Raw genomic sequence first — 19378 nt, 5'->3', positions numbered from 1 at the left:
CCTCTTTGTTCTTGGCCCACCAGATCCAGAAGTCAACTTCTCAGCTGGATGAGACCAATCTATAATTTTCTAACCATTACAATTATCATTATTGCTTAGCAAGAGATACCTTTCATTCTATTTGATTACTGCTTATTATACTACTTAAAGTGAAGTAACATTTTTTTATTATTATTATTTTTTTGGTTTGTGACCTAAAAGCTTAACCAATATTTCATTTGACTGTGTAGGTCATGAGTCTGAATCAAAGCTAAGAACACACTTTTTTTGTAACTAGAATGAAAGACATAAATGGACTGGTGAAATCCATTTCATGGCTTACATGGAATAACAGAAGACATGCTCAGGGGATTGAAGAGAGTGAAGGAAAATCTGTAAACACTCATGGTGCTAAACATGTCAGAAAGCATCACAAAATATTTATCCTAATTCATACCTTTTTCCAGACTGAGGAGGGAGGTCTGAAATTTTGTTCCACAACTATGAAATACAGATAAGAACCACAACGTGTATTATCTGCATATGCACTCACAAAGTAACTTGGAAGAAAGTTTGGGTGAAAATGTACTCCTACTACTTTACCTGCAAAACATTTATCATACACGTACTAGACTTCTGTTAACTATAGCAGAAAAGCTCGTTAGTACCAGTGGGAAGAGAAAGGAGTTAGGTACAAGAACAAATATTCAATTTTGCTCTTTTAGCCTGAATCAGTATGCTTGGGTTCACTTTCTAAAGGTTCCTTCCTCTTGAAAACTACACCTACCTAACTGTTAAATATTTGTACGTCTTCTCTGAGAAAGGTATGAAAAATGTGGAAAGCTGTGTTGATGCTTTACCCCTGCAAGCCTTCACTGGAGAACAAAGACAGCACCATACATCTCTCCAACACTACAGGGATACATGCCCAGTAGACAGAAACTTAGAGAAGCAAACAGATAAGGAATACTCTGTTCTCTGAAGTATTCACACAAAAAAAAGTCCAACACATTTGGCACTGACTAAAAAGCAATACTACAACCAAAATCTGTTGCACAAAACTCAACAGGGCTATAAATGTGATGTAAAAATTATTTTAATTATTATGTAAGAAAGAAATCACAAATCAGTACCAATATCTTCAAAATCCTTTGTATAAAATGATGTCATTAAATTCAGGGGGAAACACGTAAAAGCAGATATAGGATAAAATGCATAATAATAATAATAATAATAATAATAATTTAAAAAAGCCGACATTATACAAAGCTCCATAAATAAAAGTAATTGAGTTAGGGTTTTTCTTATTTGGGTTTTTTAACCAAAGAATGGCACAAGGGTTGGTTCTGATTTTCTTATATCTGGACTACCACCACTACCACTAAGGAGCTGTTGCAACACACTTGCACATCAGAAAGTCTCATCAGATTTATTAAGCAGATCTAATCTATGCTTTGAAAAACAAACAGGAATAAGCCATAGGAGAAGATCAGAAGATTTGGTGACAAGGAACCACTGTGGACAACATTTTCTTCGCATCATCTCATGGAATCACTCTACCTAACTTTCAGTATTGACACAGACTGACAAGTGTATTCAGGTAAAAATGAATTTTTGCAAATCAGGAAACAAAAATCAATATATCACCTCAGAGAAGTGGAAGTGTTTTCAGGAGAATGACACTGGTACAGAATGTTCACCCTTCCTTACAAGTTTCCTATGGGGTAAGACACACTCCATTTTTTTTCTCCTCAAAATAGTACATTCAAGTGAAATCTAAATTAAATTAAATTACATCAGCCTTCAAAATAAAACACTGTAGTTTCAAAAGTTTTGCACTATAGCACAAAAGACTGGGCACAATAAGCAATCTAAACACACAATGAAGATGCACTTTGATAAACAGCCTTCCTGTAAGAGTGCAAAACCTTGCTATTGGCACTCAATAGCACATCAAAGATACTATGGAGTCTTCTCTAGATCATTTTTCTGTAACTTTTGCCATTTTTATTTACTCTAGTCAATGATTTGAAAAAAAAAAAAAGGGGGGGGGATTGCTTACCACCTGTATGCAACACCTTGCAGTCTGCTGCTGAAGGGTCATTTTGATCCTCTTTAATGCTGCTGATGTTGTCTTTTTCAAGCAGTCTGTCCACCATGGCAATAACACAGTTTAAACTCTTTGCCACATTGGCCCACACCCTGTCCTGAAAAGAGCAGAATTATCACTGCACGTTACTGAAGAAGAAAAACAAAGAGACAATAGTAACCTATTAACATAAAGTGGAGACAGAGATGAGCGAATTAGTAGAAATATTAGGCGCCAGCATATTACCCTTTCTCTCAATCTTCAGCCCATTACCAAGTTAAGCCCTTTTCATGAAGATTTTTCTTGCAGTGTAAATGAGCTGAAACTGTTTGGGTTCTCAGACACTGGAGAACATGTGCTTCAACCTTTACATGAAAATACACACAAAGTTTCAGGTCTAATCCCAAGGAATTGAGCAGTTTGTCCATCTGAACTACCCTATATTTTATCACATCAGTTACTCTGTTGAAGCAAATGTAAAATTCAAAGACTAGAATGAGAAACTTGCTGACAAGGCATGTTTATTAGGTAACACAATTTCAGTCTCATTCCTCACCTCTCACACAAACTGCAACCATCACACCTAACTGAGTTTATAATAAATATGAGAATTACAGAAGTAATAGAGAGATAGAAGAAACTCTGTATGAACAGAGAACAAAAGAGATAATGTGGAGTGAAAGAAAGGCATGTTGTGGAACAGAGATACAGGAAGGGTCTTTCAGGTGCTGGATGCTGCAAAAATCAAACCTCTTGCTCCTACTTCTGTGGCGCTGAATAAGAAGGAAAAAAACCAAGCCATACAAGAAATGAGGCTTTACCCAAGACTAGTAATCAGACTAAAACCAAACCATAACAAACACACAAAAAACTCCCATCTACATGTTTTAATTCTGAGTCATTCTGAATATAATGGTGAGCAACCAGAGTTTGCTTGAGGCTTAGAAATGGGAAGATAATGTCACTACTTTGATTTCCACTTTACAATGCCAGGAGCATTATATATATGTCAGGTCTTGAGGTGCAAAAATGGAGTTGCAATAGACAACAAGAGAGAAGATTAAATAAAACTGAAAACTTAAAAATACCATAATTCCATATAAACTGCATTTAATCCACAATTATTTCAATTTTTTTTTAAAGTACTGTATGTACAGCGCAACATGCACTGTACATACAATATCTGCACCTGTACACATGAAACAAACCATGAATATCTGATATTCACATGCTAAGATACAATTTAAAGTCAAAAGACAGAGGGCAGGTATATATTCCTTCAAAAGTACCTCAAGTATTTCTGAAAGACATTTAGAATATGGGTGAAAACTGATTTCCACTACCCATGACTATTATTTTGGGGAGAAGGATTCTATGAAGAGCAATGAAATACTGCAAACAGTAAAAACTCTGGGCCCAAATATCAGCAAGTTTTACCAGAGAACAGCAGGGAACTTCAGGGCTTCCAGCTGAAGTTTCAGCTTGAGTTGCTGAGGTATATGAACTCAAGTTGCTCAGCGTGGCTGCAGCAATGTAATTTCCCTTTCCTCTGTCTGCTGGGGGAGCTTAATCCCAACACAAAGAGCATTAAGCTCTTAATGAGCATCTGGAGTTATTGCACGAACAACACAAATATGAGCCCTTGCTTCATTTTGAAAAGAACACTTTTCTCCTTTCAAATCAACCATTAACCCAGCATTGAGATGATGTCTATACAATATTCACACAAACATTCCCTGAGGGTTTAGAAGCAAAATTCATAAACATCTGTTGACAGAAAGTTCACTCTTATTATCGTATATCTGGCTTTTTTACATATGGGTAAGTGAGAGGGAGCAAGGGCCTGTCCCACAGCTCTTTTTCTCTCCATAGGAGGTTCCTGGGATTAGAAGCTATCATTATAGGCAGATACAAAAAGTAGATGTTTCTATCATTCACTGAGATGTTATTCTGTCTGCACAAAGGCAGCCACATTTTTCTAAGAGGGCTGCTCAAGTTCTGCAGTTTGGGAAGAACAATTCTCAAGCAAAAATGCAGTTTCCAATCCATGAAAATCAAGTGGATTTCTCTGATTCTCCATGAGAAGCAATTAATCCATTTCACATTCTTTGTCATCTATTTCCAAAATGTTTTCCTGTAGCCTAGCACACCTTCCACTCATCTTTCACCTCCTTAAGCGGTCTATTTTCACTTTGCCTAAGAACTACCTCACAAGTGATCACTTTGCAGCATGTGCCAGGTCAAAGGACAAAACACAGCCAGATACAGCCTCTTAAGTAAGCATTCTTAGAAATTCTCTGTGTGAAGGATTAGAAGAAAATAGGTCTTATTTCTTGATACAACTGAAGTACTAAGACTCTAGTTTCCTAAGCAGGATGCTTCTCCCCTGATACCAGCTTTACCAATAGCTGCTGGACAGCTAACTGGATAGTAAGTTTAATGTTGGGGTGTGAAAGAATGAGAGAAACGAGGTCTCTGGTTCCCTCTCTTTACTGTTTCTTTAAGCTCAAGGCAATGACAGGAAAGGTGGAAATATTTCTGTAACAGGGCTTGACCCTCTTGAGACAAGGTAATGGCACGCTGACATGTTCTACTTCTTCCAAACTTTAGAAGCCATTTGGGATGGTTAAGGAGTCCTGGCACATGTGGTTTTGGTGTTGCTAGTTAGAAGTCACACTTCTATTGCCACCTCTGCTGTGACACTGGCAGGCAGGCAAGCACACTTATAAAGGTCCCCACGAAAAGCTAGGACTTGGTATCACTGAAAGCTGGGCACTGTTCCTAGGACATTTAAAAACAAACCTGTAAGATAATTCTCTTTCATTCACCCAATCGAAAAAATGTAATAAATCTCCATCTGCTCTGATAGCATCGTTAAAAAGCAATACAGATTCCTCATTTCAGAGAGTGGGAGTGGAAACTGTTTTCTGTCACTGCAGCTAACTGGATGTCTCCCTCCTAAGCACTACAAGCCAGTGGAGTCCCTGAGGCTGCCTCTTTGTTTTTAAAGGATTCTCAGGCTTTCTAGGTTCGCTGCAGAGCTCTTCAGTCACTTCTTGTCCTTCCACATACACCACTGCAATTGTATGCTTTGCTTGTGCCAAGTAGGGCACAGCAACTGCATTTCCCAGTGCTCTAAAGATACTGTCTCCTTCGTGTGGGTTGATAGTCATATATTACCTTGCAGTCCTTTTGAGGTATGTTCATAGATAAAGCAAATAACTCACGTGCACGATTAAGCCCCTCTTGTGATATGGAAGTGCTTTGGAACGGAACATATCACACACACATCAGTATTTCAGAGCAGTGACTGATCACCGTGTCGGTATTTGTATGTAGCTTATTGGAAATGCCATTTTATCTGCTCTTTGTAGCTCCAACCACATTAACTAGTCAGTCAGAAATGTAGAGCAGGATCAGCTCCAAGTGGCAGTGTGCCCACCTTTTCTTGTATTATACATGACAACATGCTTTGTGCCCTCCTGCAGGGACATTCTAGGATAGCAGAAGCAGCTGGTAAGAGAAGACAATATCTATCCAGAGGCAATCTAAAACTCTCAAGTTAAATATTTTTCCTTCAACAGTGATGTTTTACTGCTGCCTACACACAGTGTAGCAATACAAATAGCTCAGTCTGTACTGCAGTCAGTTACTCTGGGATGAGTATTCGTACTTGGTCTCAAAGAAGAAAGGTACAACACGGTGTTGCTGTTGAGAATAAGGCTTTTTTGAAAACATTGGTCCCTCAGGGAAAGGGGACCCTGTCAGTTAAGAAATTATTCCTTTAAAGATAAATTTGGATGCCAGGGAAGGGGGTGGATCTCACCTAGTTTTTAAACACTGCCTTGAATTCACTTCTGTGATGGCCGTAAGGTAACACAGTTGCTGAAAGTGGATGGAACAGGGTCAGCTTAAAGAATCGTTTAAAGATTTAGATTTCAGGAAAAACTGAAATTTGAATCCCAGTTGTAAAATGTAACTCTAGTGCTTGATAATGAGAAAAAAACCCCACGACAGCCAAGGAGGATGCAGAAGTTTGCATACAAAGCAACTTATCCATTTTTTCCTTTATAGTTGACTTTCAGAGTGGATTACGCATTTCTTTCAAATTTTATATGCATTCGTTCTTTCTCTTTTCATCATGATCATGACAATTTCATCATTCTCATGACAATTTCATCATTAAAACTCACGTTATTCATCACCTCCTTTGACAAAAAGAACTGAAAACTATCCGAAGTCTAATCTTTCAAATGCAGGAAAAAAACCTCAAATTCTTCTAAAATTTATACTTTCTCAAGTTTGACAGTGACTCTGATTCAGTTTGACTCAGAAAATACTGACAGATAAACTTAATTTTTAATCAAGAAGGTAATCTTACTAAAGCAGTAGAAAAAAATAGACACATTTTAAAATTATGTGCTTATAGGTTTTAATACATAAGGACCAAACCCTGTCAGAAATTTGTTTTCTAAATCAATAGAAAATATAGTAATGCTATCAGAGAAGCTAAGCTGAAGTAAAGTATTAAAATACAACTTGTAAAAAAATGACTTTTTTCCAATGCAAAATTTGTCCCTTTTATGAAACCTGTTGTGATGTTTATATTTCTGAATGTTTCAACAGCTGCAAACAAACATTTTGGCTTTAACTTCAAGGAAAGAACCACCATTCTAGCCCCTCAGGTTGTTGAGAAAACAAGAAAGAATGAGTTCGAGGCTATAAAAGCAGAGGACATGTAAAAGAATGATTTATTTATTGTTTAAATCTCATGACTACTTAATGCATGGGGTTGGAAATAATTGCCTTTTCTCTAGAAGAAATACATTCTTCTTCCCTTATTTGTGGTATGGATAAAAATCACAGCTCAGGTGTAAGTACTGTAGCTCACACAAGTTATTAATTATTTACAATAGAGATGAATATGCTGGCTTCCTTTACACTTATGAGAATACAGAGATGAACTCAAAGTATAAGTCTGCACTGAATAAAAATACCTTGAGTATGTATGTAACAAAGCAACAGATCTATTACATCCACCAAAATAATTAATCTACATAATCTCAGCCATATAAATAATACACATCTTTGAAAGATATGCTAAGAATGTTAAAATGTAAAAGCCACGTTTAGTTCTCTTACACTATCTCAGACATCCTCTAAGGAGAGAGTCGAAGGGAAAAGAGCTCTGTTTTGCTGAGGGTTAACTCATGTGTATTTAAACTGTTTACTGCCTGGAGGCAGGGAAGGGGGGGATGGGGAAGAAAAGAACATTTCTCTCCTAACAACATATGCTGTTCCAGCCTCCTTAAATCTGCCCAGCTAGCAAAAAGAACTCAAGTAAGAGCAAAGAAAGACTACTTTTCTGTCTGGGCAAGAAGCTATTCATCATCCTCACTGTTATATGCACAACCAAGCAGTCCCACAGCAGCACTGCACTTAGGAAGATCCTTACAACTGAGCTTCAAAGTCTGTGATGCATCTGAAAAATATGATTTCATGGTTTTGCACTCCTTCCCTCTCTGCAATGCCATGTGACAAGGACACTTAGGGCTTGTACTTGTTTATGCTGATTTACAGTAGGGTTTGGGATTGAACACCAACCAAGAGTTTCTGACTACTTACCCACTCTTCCTCATCATATTCAGAATGATGGGGTATAGAGTCCTGCCTTTTAATCTGAGAAGGATGATCCTGGTGCTGTGAATCACCCCCTTCTTCTGCACTGTTTCTAGGCACAGCTGGTTTCTTGAGGACACAGCCAGGCCGGGCTGTGTACAGTGCTAAAAGGGCACTTCTGACCAGCTGATCCTTAAATGCATGCACAAATAACTCCGTCTAGGAAAAAAAAACAACCACCAATGAAAAGTTTAGATCAGAGAATGCAATACTGCAACCAAAGTGGTATAACACTGAATTACCCTTGGAAAGAGTGAGTATTTGTTTCAGGCTGGCCTGAGAGGTGGAAAACAATGTAGGTCAACAAACAATGAAGAACAGTGCAAGGGTGTTAGGGACATCATCACATTCCACAATCCCAGTGTTCTAAGGATTAACTCAAGAGTAGACTATCTGTCTTAGAGATCATAATCTTCCCACATTTTATTCAAGTTCCAAATTTCATCTGCAGCAACGAGCCTTTACAAGAACCAGTTCCAAGAGTAACCAACCACTGCTCAATAATTTCTGAATAAGTGTCAGACAAAACGTGATTAACAAAACCAAGGATCTTCTTAAATAAAACCCACCATGCTACATTGCTGAGGTTGCAGTATCTGCAAAAGCAGTCTTTGCAGAGATAAATTTTGGTACATGGGTATCAACCGAGACATCAGGGTAGGTGATGGCACCTGATTTCTAGCTTTATTTTGTTTATTTTTTAAAGAAAGGACCCCCCAAAGTAGTTTCTTCAGGTGTTCTGAAGATGTTATTCAATCACTGTATAATTTTTCTTAAATTCATCTTGATGACTGTCACAACTGGAGTTTTTAAAACCCTTCAACCTCCCTTTGTTATTTATCTCCCTTCCACCCCAACAAGAAAAGGAAAATGCTTTCTGCATATGGTCTTTACCACCCCTAGATTGCCTCAACATAACAGCAAAGTCACAGTGACAATCAGCTGGGGAGAATCCCAATTTTGGTTACTTCAATGGTTTTCAACAGGGTTCATCTGTCAGAGTGGGAAGAGCTGCTATACCACATCCAACACATCCCACCCAGCCTGCCAGAGCTCCTCTCCCCAGTGAAAAGCCCTGGTTCACAGGGGATGATGAAACACAATTCCATATTTCTTTCACAGCACAATCATCTGAATTTATTTATTCCAGATCAGCTGCCTTCTTCCTGTTTTCCCAGAACACAGTGGATTGTCACGTGCAGGCAGATTCAAATGCTGAAGTGCCTTTGTGCACACAATCTTAACTAAACAGGCATGTGAAAAATATGTAGGTAAGAGTCAGAGGAACCAGCCTGAACAAGCTGGCACACAAAGCTAGGAAATGCTAGAAATAAAGGTTGCCCAGCCAAGCTTCATGCAGCCCTCACACACTGCTTATGCAAAACCTGGAGAAAATGTAGCAAAAAAAACCCCAAACCATACAAGCTTCGAGTGTCATCATCTCTCTTCCTGGAAGTCTTGCTCCTAGTTTCAGCACTTCTTACTTCTATTCTTATTCCATCCCTTTTTCCTACTACTTGCTCCTCTTTTGTATACCTCTACTGCAACTCAACTTATTTTTCTTGCTTTTCTGCCTCAATACTCCCTCAAAAGTTTACTGATATTTAGACAACAATGCTCTACATAGTTGATGGTTTCCTTCAAGCTTCAGCTGCTGGTTTAGGTACTTGCTTGAGAAGTTTATGCTTTTTCCCATTTTCATTACGTTTAGAAAAAAAATATTTTTTACTGTGGAAAGGTTGAAAACTTTTGCTGCAACTATATTTCAAAAGTTTTAAAAATAAGAACCTCAGACATATTTAAGCTATATTTTTTTTAAAACAAATTCAGGACTTCCCTCAAACCTCATCTGGGATTCTTTAGTGATTGGACTTAGCAACACTACCCATGTCCCTGGCAATTTTACCAGACCCATTCTTTCTCCTTCTTATCAAGTTGGTGCCTGAGTTTTTAAGAGTGTTTTTAAAGAGTTTTCTTATATGTAGCCCTTCAGGGCTGTCTCCTGTTAGTCCTGAATTGCACTACAGAACAATTGTAATTTGCTAAATTTCCAGCCTCCACGTGGTGCATGCTTGGAAAATAAATAAGTCTTTGGGGAATGCTGCTATTAAATCACACCATTCTTTTCCAAAGAAGAGGCAAAATGTCTTCAAGACTCTTTTGAAGTTCCATATCAAGAGAGTCAAAACTACATTACTTGTCTATCCTAAGAAATGGCAACATCATAGATTTGCTGAGGTTTCAGATCTCCTCTTCCCCTCAACATCTTCTTGAGATCATTTCAGGTCTCTGCATCAGGCATGGCAGACTCAAAAAAGCTTTAAATTTGAGAAAATTGTGAGCGTTGGACAACTCGATGTAAAGCATGTCCACTAGGATTGCAATGTACATTAGGTAATGATCTGGAAAGTTTAAGTAATATAATTTAATACAAATATTTTATAGGGAAATTAATTTTTAAAAGCAAATTGGTACAGAAGTGAACCTCCATTTTTTCATAGAGACTAAAATGCTCTGTAATTAAATTCCATTCAGAGATCCCATTGGTTTAAAAGCAATTTACATTTTAACTGCATTTTCTAACAGCTCAGTACAGCTAAATTTGCAGAACATCACTATTTATAAAATTGCATTGAAACCACAAAACAAGTCTATACAAAGAAATGAAAACTTTGCAAATTCTTTTAGATACTCAACTAAAGAATATTTCTGCAAACAAAGATAGGCATAGCTGGAAAATGAATTTATCAAGCCTTCTGCAAGCTGCAAATGCTGATACACTTGTCGACAGCTAAAGGCTTCCTTAATCAATTAACAGAAAGAGATGACAAAAGGTTACTCTCAGGAAAATACTATGGCAAATTGCAAATTATATAGAGAAGTAAAACCATGCTTAATACGAGGAAATAAACTCAATTTAAGAAGCAGCAGTGGAATTATTTACTTTTCCAATTTCAATCCACACAGCCAGTCCTTCCATTTCTAATATAAATACTTAAATGTGATTAACATTACTGATAGCTCAGATATACTCACTACTACCTAACACTTTTAGAACTAATTATTCTATATATCAAGCTTAACTTTACCTTAAAAAAAGGTGATATGCTTTTTAATAAACTTGTGGAATTGAATCACCAGGGAAATCATTTTTACAACTTCTTCAAACAGCTGTTTAATTTCTAAATTTCTATCAAGTTAAAAAGTGTAGGGAAGATGGAGGAGCAGAACCACTTCACGTGCCTCAGGAATACAAGTAGGCATCATGTAATTCTATTCAGCAGAGGACGTGTCACTCCACCTTAAATATAATCAGGGACACTCTGCTAGTCTTGGTTCTCCTATACTGAGGTGCAGATTATATAGACAGGTTGTTTTAGGACACCAAGATAATGCTTTGTACTAACTATGGGGGATCTAATTGCAGTATCATGTGGGTTCACTCAGTCTGGGGGTTTGAAGTGCTATTTCCCTTCCCTGAAGTTGTTTCCTGGTCTTTGCTTTCCTCCCCATCTCTCTTCCCTTCTTTACAAGGGGCCGTCCCTCCACACTTGCTTCCTCAACAATGATCCAACCCTATTATTTCTCCATTATCCATCTAGTCCTCAGAGCAAATTTTGGAATAGACAGGGAAGCAGGTATTGAATCATTCATGCAGCAGTTTTTCGGACAACTGGATTAATCTCTTCCAAGAGAAAGGTGGAGGCTAGACAGACATCCATGCACTACACCAGGTGAGACTCCTCCTCCTTTTGGGAAACTGTGCTCATATTGAATCCTGCCCCTGAAGAGCTGATATGAACATACACAACTAAATCCCCAGCTATAAATGTAAAATATCTGTGACTTTTGCAAACTGAATGGATTGTCTTTTTTTGACCCTTTTCCCTAGTCAGACTCTCCAACGAGATGTGGTTTAAACAGTGGTTTAGTTCCACAGCTGCCTGCAGCCACTCGAAAATCATCCACTGCTCCTGCCCAGAGAGGCAAATGGCTACAGCTAACACACAAATTCCTTAGCAACCACACTTGGAATCTTCAGAACAAACACTTCTTTGTCTGATTTGCATCACCTGTGCCTATATATTTTTTTGAACTAACCACTAACAGAGCAGCTTCACTTGTTCTGAGCACAGCTAAAAACAGCCTCCTACATGGAAAGGTACACTATAATTGCTACAATCTCCCCATAAATTCCTCTGTTTCATTTCCAGGCTGAATTCTGCTTTCCTGTATTATCCCTGACATTCACAGTGACTCCAGTGTTCTCAGAGCTACTGTGGATTTACACAGTAACCCAGGGCAATGTTTCTCTCTCCCATGGTTCCAATGCCATGCACCCTCACAGTGTGTGGGTGAGCTCAACATTCAGCTTTGAAACTCTCCCAGTGAACGAGGTACTGCTGGGATAATGGTGCTCAACAGACACAAGGGTTGTCACTTCCCAATAGCTGAAAATATATTGAAATGGTTATCAATAGTGTTTTTAAGACATAATGAGATCACATTACAGAAGGGATGGCCCCTGAAGTAATGGAAAACTTTTTCAACCTCTCAGGCCATAGCTATACTGCTTAATATTTTTCAAGGATAACATATTCTATGTGTTTAAAAGTACTACAGACTTCAGCTAATCTCCAATATCTGTCTGTGAGATAGGCAGAAAATATTATCTTCCTTAAGTTAAAACTAACGAAACTAAGATGAGGAAAAGCCTATGGCTATAGAGGAATATAATATGAGAAAGAGAATTAAAATTTGAGACCTCCAGGTGCCAAGTTCCTAGCTTCTTCCAAGTTGTATCACCATTTCTGATCATGCTATTATTTTAAACCTTATGCACCAACCTGGCTTGAACTATCTCCCACAAGCAGCAGCTTGAAGTATCACAGAAAGAGAATTAAAAATAATAATTTATCATACCAAAGAACTATTTATAATAAACTATTCTGATAAACCCCAGTATGTGGCCACTAGAGGACAAGAGACAAACAAAGTTAAATTAATTACACTTTCAAATAAAGACAATCTTTATATATTTCATTAAATTTCTATATGGAAAGCCTACAGAAATGCTAAATAACATTCTTTTTCTAATAGCAACATTTTAAAGCTTATTTTAGCAGAGCTTATTTAACATTTCCTGATGCTGTGAAAGTCAATTTATGCAGAAAAAACCCCCAGCAGTTAGAGACCTGGTTATTCCATTTTCCATTGCAGTGAAGAATTGAATCTTACTTTTTCTGAAAGCATCTTTAAAGAATTCTTCAAGCTGTCTGGAGAACGCTGGCTTGCAGAACTAAGCAGCAGGTCTGCATGGCTTGATATAAGAGGTTGTAGATGATTGATGTTGCTGAGAACTTCTTTTGCCTTGGCTGTGTTTTCAGGTGAATAGTAAATACACTGGTATCCAGTACTGCAATAACAGAGAGAGTCACATAATGGCAAAATAATTTCTGCTAATTCACAACAATACTGAACGTGCTAAAAACCTTACCACTACTTTTACAAAAAACAATGCCAGATATCTGAACTTCACTGAATGCTCCTTCCTTTAAAGGACGAAACCAAATCCTTGCTTGAACAGCAGCATACAACAGACTGCCCACCACCAAACAACCCAAGTAGTACTGTTCAACCTAAAAATTCCTTTGAGTGACTGATCTGAACATATTTTAATGTGTTTCTTTTAAAAATTGTAATTCTGGAGAAACAAAAGGTTTGACCAAGTCAGATAATACTCACAAAGAGCATAAGGCTCCTTACTTTTCCAACTGAACTCCCTAAAACATTATTCACTACCTCACTAAGTCTTTCAAAATGAGCCATTAATGTTTAATTGATCAGTGGCCCACACTATGTTTTGATTAGCATCAGTGATGTCCGGCAAGTGGTGACAACCAGAGTTATCTCAAATAAGAAACAGGTGTCTAGTTTGCAAAAAAAGACACAGAAATGGGGTGTGGGAGCTAACTACTATAAAACAAAAATGCATACTGCAAACTTCCTAATTTCCTTTCAATTGTTGACAAACTACTGCAATTCTTTTCCAGAACTTCTTTTCCTATCCCTCTTCTTCTTCCCCACTCTCTCACACCCCAAAACTTACTAATCATGGAATATCCTTTTATACCATTATTCCCTAATACCATTTTATGCACACACCTACTGGATCTTCATCGTAGTATACAGCTCCTCACCTAAACCTCCTGTTCATAATTCTTCCCTTTAAAAAGCCCTGGTTCAGTATTTCAGAGAAACTAACCAAAATCTTTTAGAGTTTCATATTAACCTATAATGTCAACACAGGAAAAAATGTAACCAAGCAACTCCTGGCACATTACCAATGCCAGGGAATGTACATACTAGTACTTCCCAGTTGGTTCTATTTGTATCTCCCTTCTTTCCTATTCTGTCTTTTAATCATACATACTTCAGTCTCTTCAACCCTTTCACCACTGTTTTAATTTCTTTCTTGATTTTCTTAATCAAGACCTGAATTTTGACACTTGTGCAACCCTTTGAACTTCACACATTGCTTTTTATGACAGTCTTTTTCCAGATTTTTTCACTTCCCCTTTTCCCCTTTGTGTCTTCTAGTGTCCCTTCCAGTTCCTCCTCATTAGTTTTCTACAAATTAGATATTAAATTTATTTCAATAAAGGACATACACAGCATAAATTCAGAAGTCAAAATGAAGTCACTTCCATAAAACCTAAAAGGCATAAGCATCTTGGCAAATAAGGATAGATTCAAGTAGTCTTAAAATTAAGCCTCTTGCTTAGATATTTTGCAGAGTTACAGTCCCAAAATCCACAATATCCCATTCTATTTTTCTGTCTTTCACCAATGTCTCCATTTTTAGATACAATTCTTTGTAGAGGCAGTTAGGATGAATGGCATCTGAGTCATCAAAACTTTGCCATGATCAGTCATGCTACCAGCCACATCAAAATTACTCCTCAGCTCCAACTCACAGTCCCCTACATAAGTTACTGTACTGCTGAGTGAAGCGGTCGGAATTCTGAGTATTTCAGTAAAATTAATCATATAAACTCTCTTTCCTAAGGAACTGGGAAAAAAAAAACTCTGTCCCTCCAAAAATGAGGAAATGGCCACAATTCTACCTTTGAGGTGGCAACACTTCCAAAGTCAGATCTACCTCTACATTCATGGTAGTTCTCAAGCTATCAGACTCAGTAGACAAGGCAGGGACAAGAGTAATAGTCTGTGTTAATTGTATTGAAGACACAGTCTTAAAAGTGTTGACACTTCTCTAATTCCCCTTCAGGCTTCTCCCTCCCTTTATCAAACAGCCTTTTTGCAGGCTGAATCTGGCTAATGCTGTTATCAAGCTCACCATGCACATACTACCTTCTGGGATTTCCCTCAGCCTTTAATTCCCTGATCATTTCCACTGATCTCCCACAGCTCTAAGCTTTGCTGAATATTGCAGCAGAAAAGCTACAGGCAATGCTGTAAGACAGAGGGAAGAGCAATACTAAATCTGTGGGCAGTTCTCCTTGTAATAAAGTAAATCACAGCTTTTAAATAAAGGAAACAGTGAAGAGAGAATGACTCTTTCTTCAGAATTAAGTGTATTATCAGACTTCATTATTTGGCTAATTTTAACATTTCCTGAACCCCAGAAATCATAAGACAACTTCAAATATTTAGTTTCTTTCATAATTTCAGAGCAAATTCCTCTCTCCCTCCGAGAAAGTGTGTAATTCTTTGTCAGAAACAACATGTTTGGGAGTATTTGCAGTTTCTAATTGTTGTGTCCCAACATTGTTGAATCTAAAACTAGTCTGAGATTTTCAGAGGCCTTACTGTTCATGGAAAGACATTACTACTTATAATTCAGTGAAGTTTCCTCATCTGTAACTACTTTTAGAGCTTGCTGACACATACAGCTAGAGTATATAAGTATTATTACTTAGAAGAGGCAGCTGCCAATAGAACTTACAGGCACATAAAACTTTTCACAGATGTCCTAAGGCATCTTGGATGAAACTTTAGCACTAGGGTAAAGGCCACATGGGTAGGTCCAGTGCAGGAACTCAGGCAGCATTATGAAAATCTACCTTTGATATGCAAATTACATTATTGCACATGTACCTTTTGAAAAACTCTAAAATAATGTCTTCTGGGTTAAGTTTCAAAGCTTCCACTGAGCATATAAAATCACATTTGATCATTTCCATATCTCGGCACCATCACTGACTATGAACACATCACTGCCAGTGGTCATTTCAGTTTTAAAATTGCTTTAAGGACATTGTCATGTAATTTGAATAAATATTACATTGGCTACATCTGCAATTTTAGTCCTAGATTAAAAAAGTTTTTGCCTGAGAATAAATACTGCAATACGCTAAACGTCTAATTTTTAATGACACTCGGAGTTACTCCACTCCTGCTGGTAAGGGTGTAATTTGCATGACTGAGTTAAACTGCCATCATCTGGGACTGGGTTAAAATCCTTCAACAATGAACACTTGACCTCGCATTTTTCACGGTCAAAACCCCAGACATTCACATCAAGAATACAGTTAAAACATAGACAGCAAGTACCTCTAATCCCAGATAACTTTGAGTTTATATACATTACTGAAGATACCAATTCAATGGCTTACTTATGCAACGCATGTATTCTGTCCAAACTGGGAAGTTATGATCAAAAATAAATTGCTACATAAAAAAACTCTGAACGATTCACTGTCTCAGTAAATAAAACTGAACCATAGGATCAGCGTTGAGGTTATGAAAACAGGCCTGAGAGAAACCAGAAGTTTAAATTAAATTTTTTTTTTATTTCCTTAAGATTCCCTTGCAAACTTGGAAATTCTAATTTTGAATACCGAAGAAAATGAAATCATATTATTAGTTCTGCCTATGATGTTCAAATCTCTACAAATCCTTATCTCAAGGCAATGGCTAAAGCTGGACACAGACTTTTTCCTGCTGTTCTTCTATGTCCTCTTCATTCCTAACTGATCCGTGGAGTAACTCTATATCAATGCCTTCTGCTGGTAATGGGACATGAGTTTCAGTGAAAAGAAAGGCCAAGATTGCCTCCAGTCCTTGAGAGACTTAAGCAGGACAGATGCCATAGCAGCATAGGTGAATCTCGCACCGAATCTTCCTAAGAAGACTCACTCCAGAAAGGCTGAATGCCTAGGGAAAGCCTTCCACAGATCTTCAAATTAATTTTAGAGTATCTTTACATTGGTGAAAAGGTGCAAGCAGCGTTTAATGTAGGAGAGAATCTTATTCTGGGTAAGTGAGCATGATTCTTATCAGAAGGAAAAAAGTTATCATGCCCCACCACAAGCCTGAAGCTAAATGGTGCCTTTCAGTGGAGCCGCCTCCTGGCAGCCTGCTGAAGAGAGATTACAAGAAAAAAATAGCAAAGACATGGATTCCAGTCTCCTCCTACCCCTACTGGAGTCCACATAGATGGAAGTTTCTTGTTCTCCAAAACTTGAGATCCTAGCCTTGGCAGGCAGAGCTCCCACAAGTCCTTCCCTTCTTTCACAGCCCCAGTCTCTTTTCTTTTATGCCCTCTTAAGGAAATGCTTCAGGCAATTCTGTCCAGAGTGTCCAGCAACTGGAAAATACTGTGATGAGAATTTTATATCTCAATGAATAGCACAAACTTCAGCAGTTTCTCATCTAAACTTTCACACAACCTTAATACACTGATTTTATGGTCAGTGAAAAAGTGTTCATCTCCATGAAGACTAATTTGTCTTTCCCATTTCTGGACGTGTACACGTGTGTGAGAAAGTGTGCAAAGAATAACATCTCTGTGAAAAGTGCTACACACTTTTTGGTTTTCCTCTGACAGTAGAGATTAGAACAATTAGTTCAAACATGGATCGTTATTATTGCAACATTCTGGGATTTTCTGTGAAACAATGCTACTTCAGAGAACGGAAATGGGTCGAAGGTTATAAAATTTGGGAAATAGGAGCCCAGGAGACTGCAGCATTAATAAAATCTCTGGTAACAGATATGTTAGTGAAGGAGCACACCTTACATCTTGACCAACAATCTAGGCCTCATCAAACAGTAAGGATGCTTTCAGACAGTTCAAAACGAAATTAAATTATTATTGCTTAAAAAAAAAAAATCAACAGTACTGTTCCACTTTTAAGCTTGTGCTAATTTAAAACAGGATAACTTTCAAACAGGTTGCTAGAAATTATGTATAAAACCACAGTGAATCACAGCACCTAATAGAGCTTGTGAGACACTTCTGATTTTCTTGATGGTTAGAACTGGAGCATTAAAAAACTTGCAATCATAAGTCTATGTGTTTTGATTAAAAGAAAGATGGTTGAATTAGATTTTAAATAAGAAAAAAAAGCTCTTTGTGTATCTTGAAAGTGATTTATGAACACTTCAAGCAGTGAGGCATTACATGGGGATAACTTACAGAATGTCTTCCTTAAACGTTCCTGCACAACTGAGCTCTAAAAGTAATAATTTGCTGTGTCATCTAGACTGATGAGAAGACAATCTCTTCCATTTGCTGGAAGGAGAAATAATCTTTACTAGCAGGTCAAAAGAAAGACTGCATCTGAACAACTGTCTCACTTTGTCTTTCAGCTAGAAATAGCAAAGGAAAAAATAAAAAGAACAATCCAATACAGCACAAAGAAAAAGATTCTAAATAAACGTATATCCTAAACATGTAATTAATATTCTGCAATGATTTGCCATACCTTAATCATCACATTTTAATTATTTGAAGTGCTATCATATCTAAACAAAATTTTTAAAAAGCATCAGTTGTTTTTACTGGTCTTATGAAGTTCACTACTAGCTACTAAAGGGACAGATATACTAGTCATGCCTTATAGACGTGAGTGATGTTTCTAGTGGAAGAGCCTTTTATCTGTATCTTTTTTACAGATAAAAACCAGTATGTGAATGGGTTATAAAGCAATGCAACGGGTTTCAGTTCACATACCATAGAGTGTTATATTTTTCACCTGTAAGAAAAGCTGTTCTTGCTCTTCTTTCAGGTCATATTTTTAGAAATCTGCCTTCCTTTTTTTTCTTTTAATATGAGCTGCTTGATGGTAACAAATGAGTGAAGAATTGCAAAAATATAGCCCTTTTTATAGATATTCTTATACAATGCCTTCTTCGCTGTCTGCACAAAAATGTGTATTCTGCATAATAGAAAACATGCCAGAACTACCTTCAGATGCACATTTTCCACATTATTCTGTTTGATAAACTTTTATAAAACATGTCTCAGTCTTGTTTTGATTCAGCAATTGCAAATGCTACCAGATAACAGTTCCTCTTGTCTGTAATTCCACAAGTCTAGGTTTGAGCAAGGAATATTCTGTGATATGCCCACACTGTTGAATATTTCAATAAACTGCTCTAATAACCAGACTAAAGGTCAAAGACATGCAAGGTATTTTGTCATGTCTTGAAAGCTACCAGGATCAGCTTGAGAACTAATCTCTTCCCACATCTTCCTCTAGGTTTTCAGCTCACTTAGCCTAGAGGAAATGGCTGCTTAATCTGCATTTTTTTCTGTTCATTCTATATTCTGACTGATATTTCAAGATGTCACGTCTTCCTTCAACGAATCTTCAGAAAAGC

The 19378-nt window shown here is 37.4% G+C and overlaps 1 protein-coding gene across 7 annotated transcripts in view; it reads right to left on the bottom strand.

The window, feature by feature from the left end:
• The window catches only part of INPP4B (inositol polyphosphate-4-phosphatase type II B), a 332585-nt gene that overhangs the window by 63477 nt on the left and 249730 nt on the right, over nucleotides 1-19378 (bottom strand). For all 7 annotated transcript variants that reach the window (XM_064651566.1, XM_064651565.1, XM_064651568.1 and 4 more), the window contains 3 exons: nucleotides 12986-13163; nucleotides 7694-7906; nucleotides 2042-2186 (listed from right to left, as the gene is read on the bottom strand). In XM_064651566.1, the coding sequence (XP_064507636.1) occupies nucleotides 2042-2186; nucleotides 7694-7906; nucleotides 12986-13163 (536 nt within the window). The remainder of the gene's footprint in view (nucleotides 1-2041; nucleotides 2187-7693; nucleotides 7907-12985; nucleotides 13164-19378) is intronic.

Source organism: Pseudopipra pipra, chromosome 4, assembly GCF_036250125.1.
Source record: "Pseudopipra pipra isolate bDixPip1 chromosome 4, bDixPip1.hap1, whole genome shotgun sequence".
NCBI lineage: Eukaryota > Metazoa > Chordata > Aves > Passeriformes > Pipridae > Pseudopipra > Pseudopipra pipra.
The sequence above is the reverse complement of the archived record's forward strand: the minus strand, read 5'-3'. Positions and strand labels throughout refer to the sequence as shown.